Source organism: Ammospiza nelsoni, chromosome 22 (assembly GCF_027579445.1).
Source record: "Ammospiza nelsoni isolate bAmmNel1 chromosome 22, bAmmNel1.pri, whole genome shotgun sequence".
Taxonomy (NCBI): domain Eukaryota; kingdom Metazoa; phylum Chordata; class Aves; order Passeriformes; family Passerellidae; genus Ammospiza; species Ammospiza nelsoni.
Genome location: NC_080654.1, coordinates 6,226,734 through 6,248,905, shown reverse-complemented (window position 1 = coordinate 6,248,905; position 22,172 = coordinate 6,226,734). Strand labels below are relative to the sequence as shown.

At 49.7% G+C, this 22,172-nt stretch overlaps 1 protein-coding gene across 2 annotated transcripts in view; it reads right to left on the bottom strand.

Annotated features, from left to right (window-relative positions):
* Nucleotides 1–22,172, bottom strand: part of IGSF21 (immunoglobin superfamily member 21) — a 42,327-nt gene that overhangs the window by 6,651 nt on the left and 13,504 nt on the right. The window contains exons 2-4 of one of the 2 annotated variants that reach the window (XM_059487556.1): nucleotides 13,826–13,938; nucleotides 6,385–6,506; nucleotides 112–230 (exon numbers count right to left, since the gene is read on the bottom strand). In XM_059487556.1, coding sequence (XP_059343539.1) covers nucleotides 112–230; nucleotides 6,385–6,506; nucleotides 13,826–13,938 — 354 coding nt within the window. Of the gene's footprint in view, nucleotides 1–111; nucleotides 231–6,384; nucleotides 6,507–13,773; nucleotides 13,939–22,172 lie in introns of those variants that run through there. The other variant, XM_059487557.1, reaches the window with a different exon arrangement.

Below are 22,172 nucleotides of genomic sequence, written 5' to 3'. Positions count from 1 at the left end.
CTCATCCCCATCCCCACCCCTATTCCTACCCCCAAGGATTGCAGAACGATCCCAATCCCTGAGACCCCACAGTGGTTTTCCCTCAATCCCGATCCCAATCCCAGCACTCACCCATCACATTCAGGAACACATTCCCGGAGGCCAGGACCACCTTCTCCCGCATGGCTCGGTCGTAGATCCCCACATGGCACTCGTAAGGACCGTTGTCCGAGATCCGGACCTCGGGAAGGCTGCGGAGGAGGGACAGCGCTCACCACTCCATCCCCACCCCGTTTTCCCGTGGGATTCATCGATCGGCACCCGGATAGAGCGGCATTGGACAGGGATCAATAAACTCTTAATAACTCCAAAGGCTGTGGGAGGAGCTCGGGAATGCTTTAGCAGCCGGAGTTCCCTGGCACTGACAGCTCCTCCGAGGGGAAGGAATTGTGTTATTGGAAGGAGACGTGGATGGAGCACAAATCCATGGCCACAGGCATCGTCTGCCTGCAGATGCCAATGGGAAACCTTGACACCAGCCCTGTGAGGCCACTCCAGGACAGCAAATCCCAAATTCCCAGTGAACCCTGAGTGCTTATCGGTCCACCTTTTATCTGGAGGCTTTAGATAGACTTGGGAAAAACAGGAGAGGAGGAGTTGTGCCAAAGGATCCGTGCTGCTGGAGCTGGGAAAGCTTGGGAGGCTGCATAGGGGCCACTTGGCTGATGGGCAACATCCCGGCTCCCTGGCCAGCAGCATCCCACCTTTCTGCTCCCCAGAATCCCACCTTTCTGCTCCTCAGCATCCCACTTTTCTGATCCCCAGAATCCCACATTTCTAATCCTCACCATCCCACCTTTGTGGTCCTCAGTATCCCACCTTTCTGATGCTCAGCATCCCATTTTTCTGGTCCTCACCATCCCCCTCTTTCTGCTCCTCAGCATCCCACAGTTCTGATCCCCAGAATCCCCCTTTTCCGGTCCTCACTGTGCCACCTTTCTTAACTTCACCATCCCCCCTTTCTGCTCCTCAGAATCCCATTTTTTGTCCTTAGCATCCCACTTTTATGGGCCTCAGCATTCCACTTTTCTGGTCCTTAGAATCCCACTTTTCCGTTCAGCAGCACCTTCCCGCCTCACCAGCCGGCACCATCCCACCTTTCCAGCCAGCACCATCCCCCAGTGCCAGCTGGAACGATCCCACCTTCCCAGATGGCAGCACCATCCCGCCTCTCCAGCTGGGAGCATCCTGCCTTTCCAGCCAATATCCCATCCCGCCTCTCCAGCTGGGAGCATCCCACATTTCCAGACAGCATCATCCCACCTTTCCAGCTGGTCCCATCCCTCCTTGCTGGTCTGTGACTTCCCACCTCCCTGGCTGGAAGCACCATCCCAACTTCTCCATCTGGAAACATCCCACATTTCCAGTTGGCCATGTTATCCCACCTCACTGCATGGAAGCATCCCACCTTTCCGGTTGGAAGCATTATCCCACCTCACTGGATGGCGGCATCCTGCCTCTCCAGCAGGAAGCATCCCACCTTTCCAGTTGGCATCATCCCACTTCACCACCTGGGGACATCCGGCCTTTCCGGTCGGAAGCATTATTCCACCTCTCCAGCTGGAAACACCCCATATTTCCAGTCAGAAGGGCTATCCCACCTCTCCAGCAGGAAATATCCCACCTTTTCAGTCAGGACCATCATCCCACCGCGATGGCTGGAAACATCCGGCCTTTCCAGTTGGAAGTGTTATCCTACTTCACTGGATGGTGGCACCCCGCCTTTCCAGTTGGCATCATCCCACCTCACCACCTGGGAACATCCTGCTTTTCCAGTCAGAAGCATCATCCCACTTCTCCAGGTGGAAGCATCCCACATTTCCAGTCAGGACCATCATCCCACCTCAATGGTTGGAAGCATCCCACCTTTCCAGTCGGAAGCATTATCCCACCTCTCCAGTCAGCATCATCCCACCTCACTGCTTGGAGACATCCCACCTTTCCAGTCAGAAGCATCATCCTGCTTCTCCAGCTGGAAACATCCCACCTTTCCAGTCATCATTATTCCATTTCTCCCACTGGAAGCATCCTGGCCCTCCAGTCAGGACCATTATCCCACCCCACCATCCAGAAGCCTCATCCAGCTTTTCCAGCAACATTCCACCTTTCCAGCTGGCACAGCCATCCCTCTGTGGTGGAGAAGAGCATCCCAGCACCATCCCACTTTCCACCTGGCAACATTCCCTCTTCCAGGGATCGATCCCACCTCTCTGGCTGGCAACATTCCTTCTTCCAGGAGATCCATCCCATCTTCTACCTGGCAGCATTCCCTCTTCCAGGAGACCCACCCCACCTTCTTGATGGCAGCATTCCCTCTTCCAAGAGATTCATCCCACCTTCTACCTGGCAGCATTCCCACTTCCAGGAGATCCATTCCTCCTCTCCACCAGGCAGCATTCCCTCTTCCAGTAGATTCATCCCACCTCTCCTGCTGGCAACATTCCCTCTTCCAGGAGATCCATCCCTGTCCTCTGGCTGGCAGAATTCCTTTTTCCAGGAGATTCATCCCACCTTCTACCTGGCAGCATTCCTTCATTCCCTCTTCCAAGAAATCCATCCCACCTTCTCGATGGCAGCATTCTTTCTTCCAGGAGATCCATCCCATCTTCTGGCTGGCAGCATTCCTTCTTCCAGGAGATCCATCCTGCTCCCTGGCTGGCAGCACTCCCTCTTCCAGAAGATCCATCCCATCTTCTGGCTGGCAGCATTCCTTCTTCCAGAAGATCCATCCCATCTTCTGGCTGGCAGCATTCCCTCTTCCAGGAAATCCATCTCTCCTCTCCACCTGGCAGCATTCCCTTTTCCAGGAGATCGATTCTTCCTCTCTGTCAGCTTCATCCCACCTCACCCACCCCATGTGGACAGGAGCAATTCCCTCATGGAGCACCCCAGTTAAAAATCCCACTCAGAGGAATTTTCCCTTCCGGGGGGATTCCAACTCCACTTTTCGCTTCTCCCAGCCCCTGGCCACCTTCCCGCTCCGAAGATCCTCCTGGAAGTGAACATTCCCTCCTTTCCATGGATACAACGCTTCCCATGGAGCCTCCACCATCTGTTCCAGGCTCCGATTATCCACGCACGGATCGGGAATCTCCCATTAGCCGCACTTTGGAGCGACTCCGATCCCGCTCCAGCCCTTTTGGAAGGATTCCTTTGGATTTTCACATGGATTTTGGGGCCTGGCAGGCTCAGTTTGGAATTCCCAAGGATGGGAGACAGGGAACAACCAGCCCTGGAAAGGCAAACGCTCCCTGGCACATCCTGGAGTTGGAAATACAGGGACAAAGGGATTTGGGAATTCCTAATGAGGGTGGAATTTTAATCGAGGGAAAGGGGAAAAAAACAGGATTGGAGGGGTTGGATCTCTCCCAGCTTTGCTCTTCATGGCACAGAGCCAGGATGGAAAGAGACGGCGCTGGAGCCCCTGGGCTGCGCTGATAAGGCCGGGAAAACGCTGATAAGGAGCGGGAAAAGGCTGATAAGGCTGGCTCCACTCGGGAAAACGCTGACAAGGAGTGGGAAAAGGCTGATAAGGAACCGGGAAAACGCAGATGTGGCTGGCTTCTCCTGGGATTACTTCTCTGGGATGGTTCCTCCTGGGATAACCCTGATCATGAGCGGGAAAACGCTGATAAAGCTGACTCCACCCGGGAAAAAGCTGATAAGGATGGTTCCATGTGGGAAAACGCTGATAAGAAACCGGGAAAATGCAGAAGTGGCGGGATTCTCCCGGGATAATTCTGCCCGGCATAATGCTGATAAGGACCAGGGTAACACTGATAAGGACAGCTCCTCCTGGGATAAAGCTCCTTGAGATGGCTCCAACTGTGTCTGAACCATGGCAAAGATTCCCAAAAAGAGAGAGAATAAATAGATGGAAAAAGAAAGGGAGAATGAACAGGAGGAAAAGCCTGGACTGGGAAATGCTTCCTCCATCCCCAAACTTTTCCTGGCTTTGCCCCAATTCTTTGGGAGAGCCAAAATCCAGCAGGACCTTCCAAAAAATTCCAATGACTGGGAAAAGCAGCTCTGGGAATGATCTTCTCAGGCTGGCTCCTGTTTTCCTTGGAAAAGAAAGGCCATGCCATGAAAATCCTTTTCCTGCCGACATCTCCCAGCTCCATGCCCAATTTCCCGGACATTCCCGAGGCTTTCAAGTGCCTGGCACTGGGGTGGGGGAATTTTCTGCTCCCAAATTCCATTCGTTCTACAACATGTGGAGAAAGGGAGGAAAACAAGGAACTGCAGCCAGGAAAAGTGGGAGCCTTTCCTTGTCAGGTCCGGGAAATATTCCATGAGCAGGAAATGTGTGATTCCTTGTTCTCCTTCTGCAGGGATGCTTCTGATCCTTCAATCCCTCCACAGGGAATGTTTGATCCTTGTTCCTGCTCCAGGATTCTCCCAATCCTTCATTCCATGGATGTTGGATCCTTGTTTCTGCTCCAGGGATTCTCCCAAACCCTCATTCCATGAACAGGGAATATTTGATCCTTGTTCTTGCTCTGGGATTCCCCAATCCCTCATTCTGTGGAATATTTGATTCTTGTTTCTGCTCTAGGAATTGTCCCAAGCCCTCACTCCCTCCACAGGGAATGTTTGATCCTTGTTCCTGCTCCAGTGATTTTCCCAATCCCTCATTCCATGGAATGTTTGATCCTTGTTCCTGCTCCAGTGATTCTCCCAATCCCTCATTCCATGGAATGTTTGATCCTTGTTCCTGCTCCAGAGATTCTCCTGATCCCTCATTCCACACACAGGGAATGTTTTAATCCACTTTAATTTTTAATTCCCTGATTTTCCCATCTGGAGGCAAGTGATGGCCAAATCCCAAGGGAAGCACTGGATTTACAGCTGGATTTACAGCTGGATTTACATCAGGGATGTGAAATTCCTGCCTGGAGCTGCCAAAACCTTCTCCACACAGGAGTCAGGAATGTGTTCAACATCCTGAGGAGCAGCTCTCTGAATCCAGGGAAGCAAAGCAGGGATGGAGCAACTCTGGAGCATCTCTAGAACATCCCCTGAGCATCCTCTGAGTAACCCTCAAGTATCCCAAGCATCATCTGACACCTCTGAGTAACCCTGGAGTACCTCCTAACCTACCTGAACATCCACATGAGCATTCTGAGCTTCTCCTGAACATCTCTGGAGCATCTTCTGAGTAACCTCTGGGTGTCCTGAGTATCGCCTGTCTCTCCTGAGTATCCTCTGAGTAATCCTGCAGTAACTCCTGCTCTGTGTGAGAATCCCATGAGCATCCCGAGCTTCTCCTGAACATCCATGGAGTATCCTCTGAGTAACCTTGGAGTATTCTCTGAGTGACCCCTGAGTATGCTCTGAGTAACCTCTGAGTGGCCCTCGGGCACCCTGACCATCTCCAGAGCATTTCTGGAGCATTCCCCAAGTAATCCTCGAGTAACCCCTGAGTATGTCCAGACCCCTGAGCTTCTCCAGAGCATTCTTGGAGCATTCCCGGAGTAATCCTTGAGCATCTCCTGACCCCCCTGAGCATCCCAGACTCCTCCTGAGCTTCTCCTGAGCAGGGCCTGAGGATCCTCCTGATCCATCCCATAATATCCCCTCCCCAGCCCCGTTTCCCCACCCTTTTCCCACTCTAAATCCACATTCATTCCCACACAGCCGCTCTTTTCCTTCAGGATAAAAACCAACTCCAAACGTAGCAGGGAAAACCAGCAAAAAACACCCAAAAATTCCCAAATGAATCCCAAATGTTTGGGAAGGATTTCCCACTTCCCACCAGCTCATCCTATGGGATGAGCCCAGGCCATTCCGGATATTTCCAGGCGGGAAAACCTCCCGCGACTGGAGGAAATCCTCGTTTTCTTACCCCCCATTCCAGGAAAAATGAGCTGGGAAAATCCAATCAGGAAATTCTCATTTCCAGAGGAAACAAAGCTGGAAAGAAACTGGGAGGAAGGGAATTTTCATCCCATTTTTTTCCCCCCTTGGATGAAGCCTCTCCTGACCTTTTTTCCAAGCTCCAGAGTTGGTTTTAGAGCAGCGGGAATGGAGGAGGTGTGGAATCAGGAATAAACCTGGAATTCTGGAAGTGATTCCCACTTGGAATAAAAGCAAGGAGGCGCTCCCATGCCTGTTTTATAAATAAACATGGATTTGTTTTTCCAAATTTTCCCAAGGTTTGGATTTCTCTGCCCATTCCCACCTCTAAAAATCCCATTTTTTCCCACCTTTTCCCTGAGAATCATCAGGAAAATGGGAACAACGCTTGGATGGGGTGTGGTTTCTGCTGGAATCCTTTCAACGGGGCCAAAAATAGGGAAAAAAATTCCTAAAAATTTGCACTAATAGGGACAAAGGACTCACCGCACGGTGGATTGGTAAACGAGGTCTTCCCGCTTCCTGTAGTTTTCCATCTGGGAAAAGTTGGTGGAAAACATGGCATCGAAGGTGAAGATCTTCTGCTTGATGGTGCCACCGTCAGTGACCTGCGGGAAACAACCCCAGTGTCCCAAATCTGGGAATTTTGGGCCCTTTTTGGAATATTTCAAAGGGTTTTCATTCTGAGAATTTGAGTAAATTGATTCTGATTTGAATAGATTTGTTTAAATTTGAATGTATTTATTTAGATTTTAATAGATTTATTTGCACTTTGAAATAATTTTTAATATTTTGGTATTTATTTAGATTTGGATAAATTAATTTGAATTTTAATCTGTATTAAATGGTGTAAATACATTGATTTTAATATTTTATGTTGTGCATTTTGATACTTACATTAGAATTTTACTTTTTGTTTTTGTTTTTATTTTATGTTTATTTTAAGGTTCGTTTTTGTTTTATTTTTATTTTGGTTTTGTTTTTGTTTTATTATGTAATGATTTCCACATTTATCCATTGAATCCCAGCATCTTTCATCTTGGAATTTATGGATTTATGATGGCCCTGCTGAGGTGAAATCAAAATCCACGTTTTCCATCCCGTTATTCCATTTTCCAGCTGGGAATTGTAATTTTTTAAATGGAAAATTGCTTTTTTTAGGACTCTATTCCCTGTGCCTCCCAATGCCTCTGGATTTATCTTCCCTGCTTTTGAAGAGTTTTAGTGGAAAAATATGGAGGAAATGGGAATTTTGAGGCTAAACCAGCTTCCAGCAGAGAGTGAAAATTCCCATTTTTTAAAATAAACCACGAACAACAGAAGAAGAGTTCGGGATTTAATCCTCAAATTCAACATTTCCCAAGGACAAAACCCCAAATCCCCACACAACACTTCACCAAAATTCCACCGTTATTCTCTATTTCCTTTTTCCCCACTTTTTCATGGCAAAAAGTGGTGGAAAAGGAGGGAAAAAAATCCATCACTAAAAGAACTCTTCCACTTTATTATCCCAGGCTGAGGCTTTTATGGGAAAGAAATTCCACCCTAGCACGCATGTGGGATAAAGAAAAGTGGGGAAAAGGACGGGCATTGTAAATCTCCGGCCTTGGGAAGTTTCCAGGGAACTTTCCAATGATTTTTTGTGATTTTCTTTGGGTTTGAGGAGAAACCTGGGAGCTGCTTCAGGATGGAGAAGGGATCCAAATCCAAAGGGATTTAAGGGATTCTTTTAGGATGGGAAGTGCTGGGAATGGTGGAGGTGGTGCCCATGGATTGGGAATTTGCAGCCTTGGGATTTTCCCAGCACATCTGAACAGATGTGGGTCCAAATCCTGCCCCATCCAAAGGGAGCTGGAATCACCCTCTAGGAATCCTCACAATCCCTGAGAACTGGAGGAACCGCTTCTAATCCTGAGGGAATTCCAGGGAATTCCAGGAAAAGGCTCATCAGGAATTCTGTCTCTCCAGGGATCAGCCCTAATTCCAGCCTTTTATCCGGGCCTGGGGGAGATTTTTTGGGAAGAGAAACTCCATAGCAATTTGTGGCCCAACACTTCCTGCTGGGAATCAAAAAAGGAGGATAATTGAGCAGAATCCCATGGTTCCTATTCCAATGGATGTCTTCACATCCAGGAATTTTGGGAAAAGGGGCACAGGAGCACATTCCGGGTGCTGCTTCCTGCATTATTCATAAATCCCAGGAAAAATCTCATTCCTGACAAAACTCCCTCCCCTCCACAGTGACCCGAACAAATCCCAAAATCCATTAAAATGAAAATTTGCTGTTCCCAAAATCCATTCAGATCTCTGGAGTGTCCCATTAGAATGCCCAAAGGAACCAAAATCATCGGGAAGTGATGGATGTGGGATGAAAGGGCTGGAACTGGGATCTGATCCAGGTTCTGTGTGCCGAGGACGGATCAATGGATTCCCGTTCTCCAAGCAAATGGAAATGGCTCTGGAAAGAGGGAAAATTCCCTGGAGCGGCTGCAGCACTCCCGGCTCTTGGTGGGAGAAGAGGGAGGGGGTGCAGTGTCCACATCAGAGACACCAGGAAAACTCTTTATCCTTGAAAACTCCAGATTTAGGATTTTCCTGCCCATACCCTGGAGAATCAACCAGGAAAACTCATTATCCTGGAAAACTCCAGATTTAGGATTTTCCTGCCCATTTCCTGGAGAATCACAACATTGGGGAAAACTCCTCATCCTGGAAAACTCCTGGTTTAGGATTTTCCTGGCCATTCCCTGGAGAATCAACTGGAGAAAACTCATTATCCTGGAAAACTTTGAATTTAGGTTTTTCCCTCTCATACCCTAGAGAATCAACCAGGAAAATACTTTATCCTGGAAAACTCCAAATTTAGGATTTTTCTGCCCATTCCCTGGAGAATCAACTGGAAAAAACTCAATATCCTGGAAAATTCATTGTTTCACTTTTTCCTGCTCATTGTCTGGAGAATCAACCCAGAAAACTCTATCCTAGAAAACTCCAGATTTAGGATTTTCCTGGCCAATCCCTGGAGAAGCAAACAGGAAAATTTGTTATCCTGGAAAACTCCTGGTTTAGGTTTTTTCCTGCCTCACTCACCCATTCCCTGGGAATCACAACCAATGGGAAAATTTCATTATGCTGGAAAACTCTGGATTTATATTTTCCCATATTTCAGGGATACCACACAGAGTAATTCCCATACTCCAGGGATACTACCAGGAGCAATGCCAGGGCCCTGCTCCCTGTGATCCCAGTTCATTCCCTTCCCACTAATTACCCTGAGCACCAAACTCTAATTAATGGAGGCAGAGCTCTGCGGGCTTCCTTCCATTCCCACCCTTCCTGGACATCCCAGGAATCCCACACAGCACCAGGGAATGATGTCTGACACCTCAAATCCACCAAATCCTGTTTGCAATTCCCAAATTCCCATTTTCCAAGCCCAGCCCAACCCAGCTCCACTTCCTTTCCTGCTGCATGGAGCCAGATTGGAGCCTCCAAGGATTTCCCCTCCCTCTCCTGCTTCCCTGTTATTTTTCCTGAGCTCCACTGGGAAAAGAAGTAATTTTCCTAGTTTCCATCCTGGAACCAACTACACAAATCTGGTGCAACCCCAGAGATGCCTGCACTGGGACCAAGGAACAGCTCCGGGTGTTTCCAGCCTCATTCCGAGCGGATTCTGCCACCCCATCTCCTGCTAAGGCTTTCTCAGGAGCTCTCCAGGTGCAGATCCGTGTTCACACCTGTTCCCGGGAACATCACACCTTGCGGAGGTGTTGGGAGTGTTGGATGTTAATTAACACCTCCCTCCACCTGCGGGATGTGTTCCTGTTTATTCTGGGAAAAATTCCCTCTGCTCGTCCCGGGAATGCTGAAATTGGCGGCGTTCCAGCAGCTGAGGGGTTTCCCAGCGGGAGGAAAGGGTTGTCCCTGTCTGTCCCTCATCCCTGGGAATCCAGGAGAATCGCTGGAATTGTGGGTACTGGTTGCAGTGTGAGGCTTCTCTGTGGGGTTTCACCAGTGGGATGAGGATCCTCAGTCTCGGAGTGCACAGATCCCAATGGGATCACCCACCCGGGAGCTATGGATCCATCCCAGGGGTTATAGATGTACCCTGTAGGTTATGGATCTATCCCATGGGTTATAGATACATCCCAGGGGTTATGGATCCATCCCCTGTGTTATGGATTTATCCCACAGGTTACGGATCCATCCCATGGGTTATGGATCTGTCCCATGGGTTATGGATCCATCCTAGGGGCTATGGATGTACCCTGTGGGTTATGGATCTATCCCATGGGTTATAGATACATCCCAGGGGTTACGGATCCATCCCCTGTGTTATGGATTTATCCCACAGGTTACGGATCCATCCCATGGGTTATGGATCTGTCCCATGGGTTATGGATCCATCCTAGGGGCTATGGATGTACCCTGTGGGTTATGGATATATGCCAGGGGTTACAGATCCATCCCAGGGGTTATGGACCCATCCTGTGGGTTATGGATCTATCCCATGAATTATGGAAACATCCCAGGGGTTATGGATCCATCCCATGGGTTATTGTTTCATCCCATGTGTTAAGGATTTATCCCACAGGTTATGCATCTATCCCAGGGGTTATGGATTCATCCCAGCGGTTATGGATCCATCCTGTGGGTTATGGATTATTGAAGTGAAGGGAGACGACCATCCGATTGATGAGCATCGACTCCGATTTATTGATTAAATCAGTCATCTTTTATAATGGTGTTAATTAACTTCATGCATATTGCAAAATCCGAGCTCACGATAGGTTACAGAGAAAACTCTAACCCCTCCTTTTGTTTTACAATACCTGTGGTTTGTTTATTGAAAACAGGACCAGCGTTCTCACTGTGATATGAAAAGTTCTCAAAACCTTCATATCTGTTCCCAGAGCAGCTATCTGTTCCCAGAGAGCCCAAGGACAGAATGTTTTGCCTGTTATGGGAAGACTGTCTGAGAATCTTATTGTTTATAAAGTGGTGCTTGAGAGCCTAATTATTTACAGAATCAAGCCTGGGAAATGCTGCTTTACAGCTACCTTTTACTTTTCCCTCAGCTGTATACCTTCATGGCCTCTTTCTTTAAGCCATGCTTGAACCAGACTCTCCACAATGGATGTACCATGTGGGTTATGGATCCATCCCATGTGTTATGGATTTGTCCCACAGGTTATGGATTCATCCCATGGGTTATAGATGTATCTTGTGGGTTATGAATCTATCCCATGGGTTATGAATCCATCCCATGGATCTATCCCATGGGTTATGGATGTACCATGTGGGTTATGGGTTTATCCCACAGGTTATGAATACATTCCAGGGGTTGGAGTTATGGATTCATCCCATAGGTTATGGATTCATCCCATGGGTTATGGATCTATCCCAGGGGTTATGGATTCATCCCCGGGGTTATGGATGTACCATGTGGGTTATGGATCTGTCCCAGGGGTTACGAATCCCTTACAGGGGTTATCCCACAGGATCCATCCCAGGGGTTATTCCCAACTCCAATCCCCACCAAAGCGCTGCCATTGACTTTTCCTCCTCTCTCGCCCTTTTCCCTGCCCCTTCCTGCCCCTGGAGCAGCTCGGATCCCTCAGACTCCAGGAGCTCCCTCTGCTCCCTGTCCAATAAATCACGGGAACGAGGAGCCGGGCGTGACCCCAATCCAGCGCTCCGGAGCCACATTCCCGTGATTTACGGGTGGAATAAACGGAACCCACAGCTCCAGAGGCTCCGCCCCCGCTCTCCCAGATCCATCCATCACCTCCAACACCCCGGAGCTGCCACTGGAGCTTTGGGAAGCTGAAAAAGTCTGGGAGTGAGGCAAGACAAGGAGAAAAATGGGAAAAAAGCCCTTAAAATCAGGAAGGAATTGGGCAAATCTCCATGATGCTCCATGAAAAACCCAACTTCCCAAACCTGGGAAACATCCTGGGAAAGGAGCAAGAGGGAAGGAGGGGTAAAAAGCCCTGGGAGATTTGTGGGGATGAAAATCAAATCTGGGATATTTCTGCCCTTCCCTTTGCCTCCGAGGTTTCTCGGAGCATCGTTTGCTCCGGAGCAGCAGCCGCTCCCACATCCCTGCTCGCAGGGGGGATTATGCAAATCCAGCTCCCGGGAAAGTGGGTTAATCCAATATTACCCAGTGGAAAAGGGAAGGAAAAACCTGGTGGAGACGGCGGAGCCAGCAGAAAAAAAAATTCTCCCTAAAATAAGGAGGGAAGTGAAATCAATTCCAAGCTGGGATTTTGGATTCGGGGCAAGTTTTGGGTTCTGTTCCCTGCCTGTCCAGCATTTAGGGGTCCATCCATAAATAATTATTGGAAAATCCATCTCAGATTCCATGGAGAATTCCACCACATTCCAACAGCTGGATTTGCTCCCATCCTTTCCCTGTTCATAAACCTGGAAATGCAGGAGAGCATTAGGGAAGGGCAGGTCCTTGTTCAGGGAGCAGGAACAGGATGGGAAATCCAAGGAAAAATATTCCCAGCTGCTCCATCTGATGCCACCGGCACCACTCGCCCTCTCTTTGCCTTCTCCAGGAGTTTTCCCTGGAAAACTTCAGGTTTTCTTGGATAAAACCCTTTATGGTTGGCAGCTTATCCCAAATTTCCCTGGAGAAAGCTCAGGATTGGTGAACCTGAGGCTGGATCAAGGCTTGGGAAGAATGATCCAGGGGCAGCTCCAGCCTCCAAATCCTTCCTTTCCCAAAGAAAACCAGGCTCCAAATCCCCCTTTTCCCAAAGAAAACCAATATCCAAATCCTTCCTTTCCCGAATAAAATCACTCTCAAAATTCTTCTTTCCAAATAAAACTGGTCCCCAAATTCACCTTTCCTAAATAAAACCAACATCCAAATCCTTCCTTTCCCAAACAAAACCAACCTCCAAATCCTCCCTTTCCCAAATTAATACAACATCCAAATCCTTCGTTTCCCAAATAAATCAGTCTCAAAATTCCCCTTTCCCAAATAAAACCAGGCTCCAAATTTCTCCTTTTCCCAAATAAAACCAGGCTCCAAATTCCTCCCTTTCCCAAATAAAGCCAGGCTCCAAATCCTTCATTTCCCAAATAAAACCAGGCTCTAAATTCCACATTCCCAAATAAAATGAGACTCCAAATTCCCCCCTTTCCCAAATTAAACCAGGCTCAAAATTCCCCTTTCCCAAATAAAACCAGGAACTTCCCTCCCATTCAACATTCTAAATTCCCAAACATATTTGGAACAGGGAAAGTTTGGAGTTTTTTAAAAACCTCTACATGAAGAACCCCAAACCCCCGATATCCCAAATTTTCTCCATTCCTCCCTTTTCCCCATCATTTTCCACCTGCCAAGCTCTTGGCAGAGCAGTCCCAACCTCAACTCCAACTCCAAATCCCAACTCAATCCTGAACTATCCCTAAACCCACCTGGCAGCCACTCCAAAAAAAAAAAAAAAGATGGGTGCTCCATGTGGAGCCCAAATCCAATGATGACCCCAAATCCCAATGATTCCAAATCCCACCGATCCCAAATCCCGATGATCCAAAGTCCCGATGATTCCAAATCCAAATGAACCCAAATCCCAATGAACCCAAATCCTGATGATTCCAAATCCCGAAGATTCAAAATCCCAATGAACCCAAATCCTGGTGATTCCAAATCCTGATGATCCCAAAATCATCCTGCATGCCTCCCAGCCTCATTTCCCACGTCCAGCCCAGCTGCCTCCCTCCTCCTCCTCCTCCTCCTCCTCCTCCTCCTCCTCCTCCTCCTCCTCCTCCTCCTCCTCCTCCTCCTCCTCCCAGGAATTGATATTCCCATCAGCCCGAGCTCCGTCTGCTTTTCCTGCCTCATCCAGCCCTGACCTTCTGTTCCCGGCCGGCTCCGCATTCCCATTCCCGAGGCGTCGGAGCTCACCCGGTACCAGACGATCTCCCGCATTTTCCCGTCGGTTTTGAAGTTGCATTTCAGGGTCACGGCGTCTCCCACCACCACCGGGGGCAGGGGCTCGATGCTGACGGTCAGATATCCTGGAAAAGTGGGGGAAAAAAAGGCAGGGAAAGAGAGCTGAGCTCCAGGGAAGTTTGGAATTGGTGGTTTCCAGGGATTTTATGGGTTAATGGCACTGTTGGATGCCAGGGAAAGCCCTGATCACTCACAGGGCCACCCCAATGATCCCAAAAAAGCCAAAATTGTAGGAAATTATTCCTGAATTTGGGAAAATCCCATCTGCCATTCCCACTGCAAATTCCCATCTTTCCTATGGCTTTGCCTTGGGCTCAATTGTCTCTCCCTATTCCCTGCCCTGTGCTTGCACAAAACTTCCCAAATTCCTCATTCCCAGTGGGAATTCCCCAACAGCTTCCCCCAAGGATGTACAACCCCCACCCGGGGGTTTTCCAGCTCCTTCCCCATCTCCCCACGGCCAGATTCCAGATCCATCCTAAATCCAGAGGGAAATACAGAGCCCGGCAGCTCCATCCATTCCTTTTTCCCTCTTTCCCCTCGATTTGTTGGGAAATTGGGAGCAGGAGCAGCCGGGGGGCAGCAGGGACGGGAATTTCATTCCTGGTATGTTTTCCTGCCTTTCCTGAGGCTGTTGGGAATTGATGGATTGACAGCCTGGCAAATCCCAGGCATCCTTCCCTGTTTGACACCGGGACATCCCAAAAAACCCCCTCACCCACTCCAAATTCCTTTTTTTAAAATCTCTCCTTGCACCAGGTGGGAAAAGAGCCAAGAGAAAGGCCGGGAAACAGGAGCAGGTTTGGAAACGGGGCTGGAAATCAGAGATTCCTTTGTGGAAGATGCCCTGGGAGGGCAGAAGGTGAGTTCCCGGGAATTTTTGTGCCTCCCAGGCAGTGATCCTGAGGCTCAGTATTCCTTGTAAAACAACTTGGAGGTGTTTGTGCCATAAATCCCAGGCACGACCTGCGGGAGAACACGCTCCGGGAACACGTGCCGGCTGCGGCAGCAGGGCAGCGTGGCCTGGAATATTGAACACCGGGAAAAAGCCGGAAAATCCCGTTTTGTGCTGCTTTTGGGGGCTGCGGGAACAGCTCTGCACAAGGAAATATGCTGGGAAAAAATGGATTTTTGGGATTGTTTGGGGGAAGGGCTGAGGGTTAAATCTCTTTTCAGCCCCAAATGATGCTTGGAATGAGGGAATTTTGGGGCTGCATCCCAGAATCCTGGTTTTCCCGGCTGGGAGCGACCCAAATCCTGGTCAACATTCCCAGTCCGCCCAGGGCCGGCTCCTTTCCAGCCTCTCCCTGCCTGTCCAGAGTTTATTTTTGTTCCTAAAGCGGGGATTAAATCCCTGTGACTGCCAAGGCTGCACGAGGGCCCCTTGGATTCGGGGCTGTGCGGATGGAAAAGGCAGGAACGGGAGGAGGAGGAGGAGGGAGGGAGGAAGGGCAGCCGGGGTCTCTCCGGCTGCCCCGATTCCCCTCGCTCGGCTTTTGACATTTCCGAACGCCGGGATGAGCAACAGGCACGGGAAAGCGGCGGGGAAGGAGGGGGATGAGCAAATCCTTGGCAGCGCGGCAGGATCCGCCCCAAGGAATTGGGGATGGAGCCTCCGTGCGTGCGGAAGAGCTCTGGCTTTCCATGAAGCCCCCGGGTGGGATCGCAGCTCCCGCCTTTCCCCGGATCAGCCGGAGATTAAAGGGAGCCGGGGAGGAACTGGCAAAGCTGGAGCAAAGATCCAGGAGTTCCCAGTTCAGCATTTCTGGATGGTTTCTATCCCTTTTCCCATGTTATTCCCTTCCATACCCATGCACATCCATGCAAAACCATCCCCATCGCAGTCCAGGGCAGAGATTGGATTTTCCCCCTGTCCATGGGATCCAGGAGTTCCCAGCTCAGCATTTCCGGATGTTTTCCATCCCTTTTCCCACGTTATTCCCTTCCAGACCTGTGCACGTCCATGCAAAACAATCCCCATCGCAGTCCAGAGCAGAGATTGGATTGTCCCCCTGTCTGTGGGATCCAGGGGTTCCCAGCTCAGCATTTCTGAATTATTTCCATCCCTTTTCCCACATTATTCCCTTCCAGAAATGTGCATTTCCATGGGAAAGGGATCCATCCCCATCCCAGTCCAGCCAAGGCTTTTGGTGGTGTTTAGACCTTTCCCTGATTTTTGGTGGATTTTTAAAATCAAAAAGAACCAAGTTTGGGATGGCCCCGCCACTCCCATGCAACAAATCTACCCATCCAAGCATTTTTCCAAGGAAATCCCCTCCAAACCTATCCCTGACCTGCATCTTCTGGGTGGCCAAAAAAAAAAAAAAAAACCAAATTGGAATTTTTCCTCTCTCTGTTTCCTCCATGTGCTGGAAAACCATTCAGAGCTGGCATTATGAGCAGCTTCCACCCATATTCCTGGGAATTCTGGCTTGGCTGGGCCTTAAATCCAGACATTTGGTCCCTAAAAACACCAGGGTGGAACCACAGGATGCTCCCAAACTTCTCCTGCATGGAAGCTCTGGAGCTCCAGGATTTATTGCTGTGGTGTTGTGGGATCAGGATCCCATGGAGAGCTGATTCCAGAGCCCTGACTGGGCCTGGAAAAGGCAGGAAAGGGAAAATTCAAACACTTCAAGAGCAATTCTGCCCAAATCCAGTGCAAAACCAACCCAGAAGTTGTGGAAAAGAAGGAGAGAAGAGGGAGAGGGAAACAGATGCCGAGTCCCCACAGGAGCCGGCCAAGGATGCGTGGAGAGGAGGGGGAAAAGCGGGAAAACAAAGGGAAATAAAGCAGGGATCCAGATGGAGCCGTCCAGACCCCGCTGCTTGGCTGCGGCTGACGTGCAAATCCCATCCCTCATCCTCCCCTTCCCTTCGCCTCCCGACAGGGAACAACTGCCAGGTGCCAGCGCTGCTCCAAAGCCTCTCTCAGCTCCCTTTTTTTTTTGGGATTTACTGAGGAGAACAAAGCGGCCGTGACGGGAACGGCTGGGTGGGAAGAACTCTTCGGAAAAGAAGAGCCCATCCCAAATTTATGAAATTTCTGTCATCCCTCTCGTTATCAGCATCTCTTTATCAGCGTCCCCTTCTCAGCCTCGCTCCGCTTCCCCTTTGCTCTTTTCAATCCGAGATTTTTCCAGAGAATGCTGGGCCCGGCCTCCCCCGGATCGGATTCAGCCCTCTGGAAATTCATCCCTCTGATTAGATGGCAGCCCTGGGGAGGAGAGGATATTTTTGCTGGCGATCGCTGGGAATTCTGGCACCGTCCAGTTTAAGGGGGATTTTTTAAAAAGGGAAAAGGGAAGGAGGGGGAGGAGAGGGGGAAGGGAGGGATAAAGGAAATGTCCTTTGAAATCGGGAGTGACGTGTTCATAAAGGAGAGCATCGGAACAAGCTCGGTGCTTCCAATTACAAAAGAGCTCCCAGGGATGAGGCAGGAATTGCTCCAGCCCTGGAAGTGTGGGATGCTGGATAAAAACCCCATTTCCAGCCCTTTCCAGCATTCTGTGGGGATTTCTGCCCACAAACGCTGCTGGACACTCCATGGGAATGGCCAGGGCAGCTGGAATCCCTCCGAGATTCCTGGGGAGGATGGGATGGGATGGGATGGGATGGGATGGGAAAGGAATGTCCCAAGGAAAGGCCATGGAGCAATGGAGCACCACAGGAAGCCCCTTCCACATCCTCCCCGGGTGCCTGATTCCTTCCATCCCACATGGAAATTCAAGATTTATTTGTGGAGATCACCCAGTGCTCCCATTCCTGGATTTCTCATCTCCCAGTGCTTCCCAAAAATCTCAAACCAATGGAATTCTGGAACTGGATTGGAAGGGACCTGGGCAGGGACTCCTCCCACTATCCCAGGCTGCTCCAAGCCCTGTCCAAGATTGAACAAATCCTGGGATGGGGCATCCCCAGCTGAGGATGGATTTTCCCCCTTTCCGTGTCCCCAGAGTCCAACCCGTCCCCATCCTTTTAGGGGAAGGAAGCAGCAGCGGATCTGAGAGGAGTGGGAGCTCAGGATGGAGCCAGAGGAGGGGATTCTTGGGATCCAGCAGCTCCATCCCCCTCTGGAATGTCCCCAGCATCCTCGAGGAGCCAGTGACAACACAAACACTTCATCATTTTAATTAGCCAGTGATTAACGGGGCTTATCCATAATTCCCTCCTGTTCCTCCACCTCCCTTTTCCAAGGGCTGAGATGGGATGGGAAAACCAGGAGAGAACAAGAAAACAGACACCAGCACTCCCTTAACCGGCCTATATCCCAAAATTCCCAGGATTTAAGGAGAGCAGGAGACATTTCGCCCCTTTCAGTGGGATCCAAAGGGATGCAAACCCCCCTGGAAAAATCTGGGAGTACTCCTCCAAATTCCTGACTGCAGAATGTCCACGGCCGTGGCGGATCCAGGGATGGAAGTCCCGGATCCTCAAGAACCAAACGTGCCCTGACTGGCGGCGTTTTGCAACATCTTGTCCATGAAAAATTCAGCAGCTCCAGTTGTTCCTGGGAACACAGCAAATTCCTTCCTACTCCCTTCCCGGCTCCGGCCATGCTTTATTTATGACATTCCAGGACAATTTACAGTCAGAATATGATGCTGCCTCTCGTTAACCCGGGAGGGCTCCAAGGGCAAAGAATTCCCAGCTGGCCCCATCCAGGGAGGTGGAATTTTGCTGAATCCGGAGCTTTTCCTCCTGGAAAGCTGCGGCAGGATTTTATTTCTTGTTTAAACAGGAATAAGCGTCTGGCACGGGTTTAACACCAGCCAGGGAATGGGACATGACAGCCGGAGTCAACGTCGTGCTTCCAAGGAAAATGGGCCTTTGGGAAGTGGGGAAAATGGATTGGGGGATCCTTGTGCTGAGTTTTCCTTGGATATTCAGCTTTGCTTGCCAAAAATCCACCAGCTCAGTGCCAGCGGGGTTAAACCTCCCCAACCCCTCCACCGCCCTCCCAAAAGTCACCCTGGCTTTTGGAAAATGGGCGTATTCCCTAAAATAAACCCGGGAAAGTTGGCGTCACCCCCAGGAGAGGAGGAGCCCGGCTGGCAGGGAGCGAATGGCATTAATCCCGGGAAAATGGGATATTAACGGGCCGAGCAGACAATTAAGAGCCAGTAATTAAAATTCCTCTTCCCTCACAAACATCTCATTAGGCGCCGCTTCCCTCCCTCATTTCCATAAGTGGGAGGGAACGATTCCGCAGCTGGATCTGGAATTATTCCTTAGGCAGGGCTGCTGGACCAAACCAGCTCCTAAATTTTTAGGAATCAGGAGAAAATGTATGGAATGAGCAGGGGGATGTCCAGCCCATGCTTAGGGTCCATTTTTCTCCAATTATTGGGATGCAGAACCTGATGGATCCTATGGATGTGCCCTGAGCCTCTTTGTGATGGGAATCAATGGTTTGGATCAATCCTTTGGATCAATCCATGGATTGAGCGTGGCCCCTTCGGGCTCCCAACCCCTTCCAAATGAAGATGAAGCGAGGGAACCACTTCAAGGTGGGCTCTGGGGGCTGTTTCCAGTCCATCCCATGGGCAAAACTTGTGGGAATTATGGAATGATGGAATTTTATGGATCAATTTACCCTGGAGAAGCTGAGGCTGCTCCATCCCTGGAAGTGTCCAAGGCCTGGTTGGGCTTGGAGCAACCTGGAATAGGGGAAGGTGTCCCTGTCCATGGCAGGGACTGGATGGGATTTAAGGTCCCTCCAATCCAACCCATTCCATGATTCCCTATTTTTATAAAATACAGATAAAACAAACCCCCAAATCCCAGCTTCCAAGGATTTCAACACCTAAATCCCATTGAGATGGAATTTTTAACCACTGTCCAGCTTCCCATTTTTCCTTAAATCCCAGATTCCTCCTGAGCAAAATATCCCAAAGAAAAGATATCCCAAAATATCCCAGTCCAAAGAAAAAGGACGAATTCCCGATTTGCTCCGTGCCGTGATTCCCAATGTCCTTGTGTCCATGGGAAGCATCTCCAACACCACCTGAGGGTTCCCAAGGATTGATGCTGATGGATCTTCAGGAAAAATCCATTTTGGGCTGGTTTTCTCCACATGATGACCTCCAGAGTCACTTTTATGTTCTGGAGGGGTGGGATTGGCTCTCATCAGCTCCAAGATTCCAGCAGCTCCAGAGGCAGCAGAAAAATGAGGAATGAGGTTGAAATGGATCCTGCTGGGCTAAAAACATTCCAAACATTCCAGCTCCATGGGATTTTCTTCCCCATCAGCACAACCTCAGCACAATAAAGGATTTCAGATGGAGGAGGAGAGTTTGGGCACTTTGGGAGTGGAAAATCCACAGCAAATTTGGGATTTGGGAGCCTCCCGGTGGTGCCTTGTCCCATCTCTCCAATTCCAATCTCCGTCCTCTTTCCATCTGCTCCTTCCCACATTTCCACTTTTCCCTGTCCAGTTTCCTTCCCACAACGACTCAAGTCCAGCTCTCTCCATGCCCAGTAAATCCCAGGTAAACTCCAGCGTTTTCCACCTTTGCCGTGCGCCTCCCGACAAACAAATCCGGGTGGGATTGAGCCGTCGGAATCAGCCCCGTGGCTTGGGCATGGGCTGGAATAAATCCTCGAACGTCTTCATCCGGCTTTTCCCAAGCTCCTCGGAGCTGTTCCGGCTCATTGGAGCACGGGATGAGGGAGCCCGTTCCCGGCTTGGCTTCGGCTCGCGGCATCGATTTCGTGCTTGTTCGACATCTCCGGCACAAATCCACAGGGAATGCGGCGTTCCAGGAAAAAGATGGATGTTTGGAGGGAAAACCGTGATGGCTTTGGCTGGAGGGAGACCAGGCCCTCCTACAAACCCCTGGAATGGCTTTGGAATAATTTTTTGGATGTTAAGGGGGTCCTTCATCCCAAAAATCCAGGGATTTCCTGGATGCTCAGAGATGAAATTCCATGGTGGATCTAAGGGCTGCGTCCCGCCCATCCCAGGAGATAAATCCAGGCTACAAAACCAGGGATGCTGGAAAAGTGAGGATTTCAGGATGAACACAAGAAAATCACAGTTAGACGGAAGCGACAGCCACCAGAAAATCAGGATCAGTTGGATTTGGGAAGTATGTCCCTGGGATAGATGGAACAAAACAAGGGATGCTGGAAAAGTGAGGATTTGGGGGTGAACACAAGAAAAACAGGACTGGAGGGAAGCAACATCCATCGGAAAGCCAGGATCTGTCAGATTTGGGAAATATTTCCCTGGAATGGATGGGAATTATCTTGGTTGGGACAAAATCCCAACACCCCCAAAACTGAACCCCCCTGGAGGAGAATCCCTCTCCATGAAAACACACAAAGGATCCAAGACCCTCCCAAGGCTTGGGAAACCCCTCCCAATCCCAAAACTCCTTAAATCAACTCCGTCAAGGCACAGCTGGTGCAGAAAAGATGGATTTTCCCGGCCCACGCCGCTTATCAGCAGGAATGTGGTGGCTGCATTGATATTCCCGGTGATTTATGGGATTTTATCCCCCTGCCCGCACAGCCTGGGAATGCAGGGCCGTAAATCACACGTGGAATATTTATCTCCGCATGGGAAGGATGTTTAGGAGCATTTACCAAAGTGCTGAGAAGTTTTATTTATAACTTTTCCCCTCCTTTGCACTTCCAACGTTTCTGTAAAGTCCCTCGGCCTCCTGGCGGTGCTGGAGGGGGGAATATTTTACCTCCACACCTTCATCCCACTGATATTCCCATAAAATAAAACGCTGGACATCCCACTGGAGCTCCCACAGCTGCTCAAAGTGGTGGCTTGGGTTGGGTCATTGAGATTTGGGATTTCAGGAAGAGCTTGGAAGAGGTTGTGGGGTTGGAATTTCAGGAAGAGCTCGGGATGGGTTGTTGAGTTGGGATCATGGGAAGAGCTCCTGGTGGATCTTTGGGTTGGGGTTTTTGGAAGAGTTTGGGATGGGTCAATGGGTCTGGATTTTGGGAAGAGCTCCTGGGTTGTTGGATCGGGATTTTGGGAAGAGTTGGATGTTTGTCATCATTCTGCTGTCATTTCTCCTGTTCCATTAACCCCTTTTCCTCATTATCTAAGGATTTTTCCAGATTTTTCATTTTGTTTGGATCATTTTGGGTGCATTCAGAATCCAAAACAATGCCTCATCCCAGGAAAGGTGGGAAGGTGAATCCAGCAGAGCCAAATTCCCTCAAAAACCTGGCGCCATCCCTAATTTGGAGCAACGGCTTTGCCAGCACCTCATGGCCTCTTCCCAGATGTTGGAACAGCTGTTGGAGCCAAAATGGAGCCAAAAATTCCGCAGGG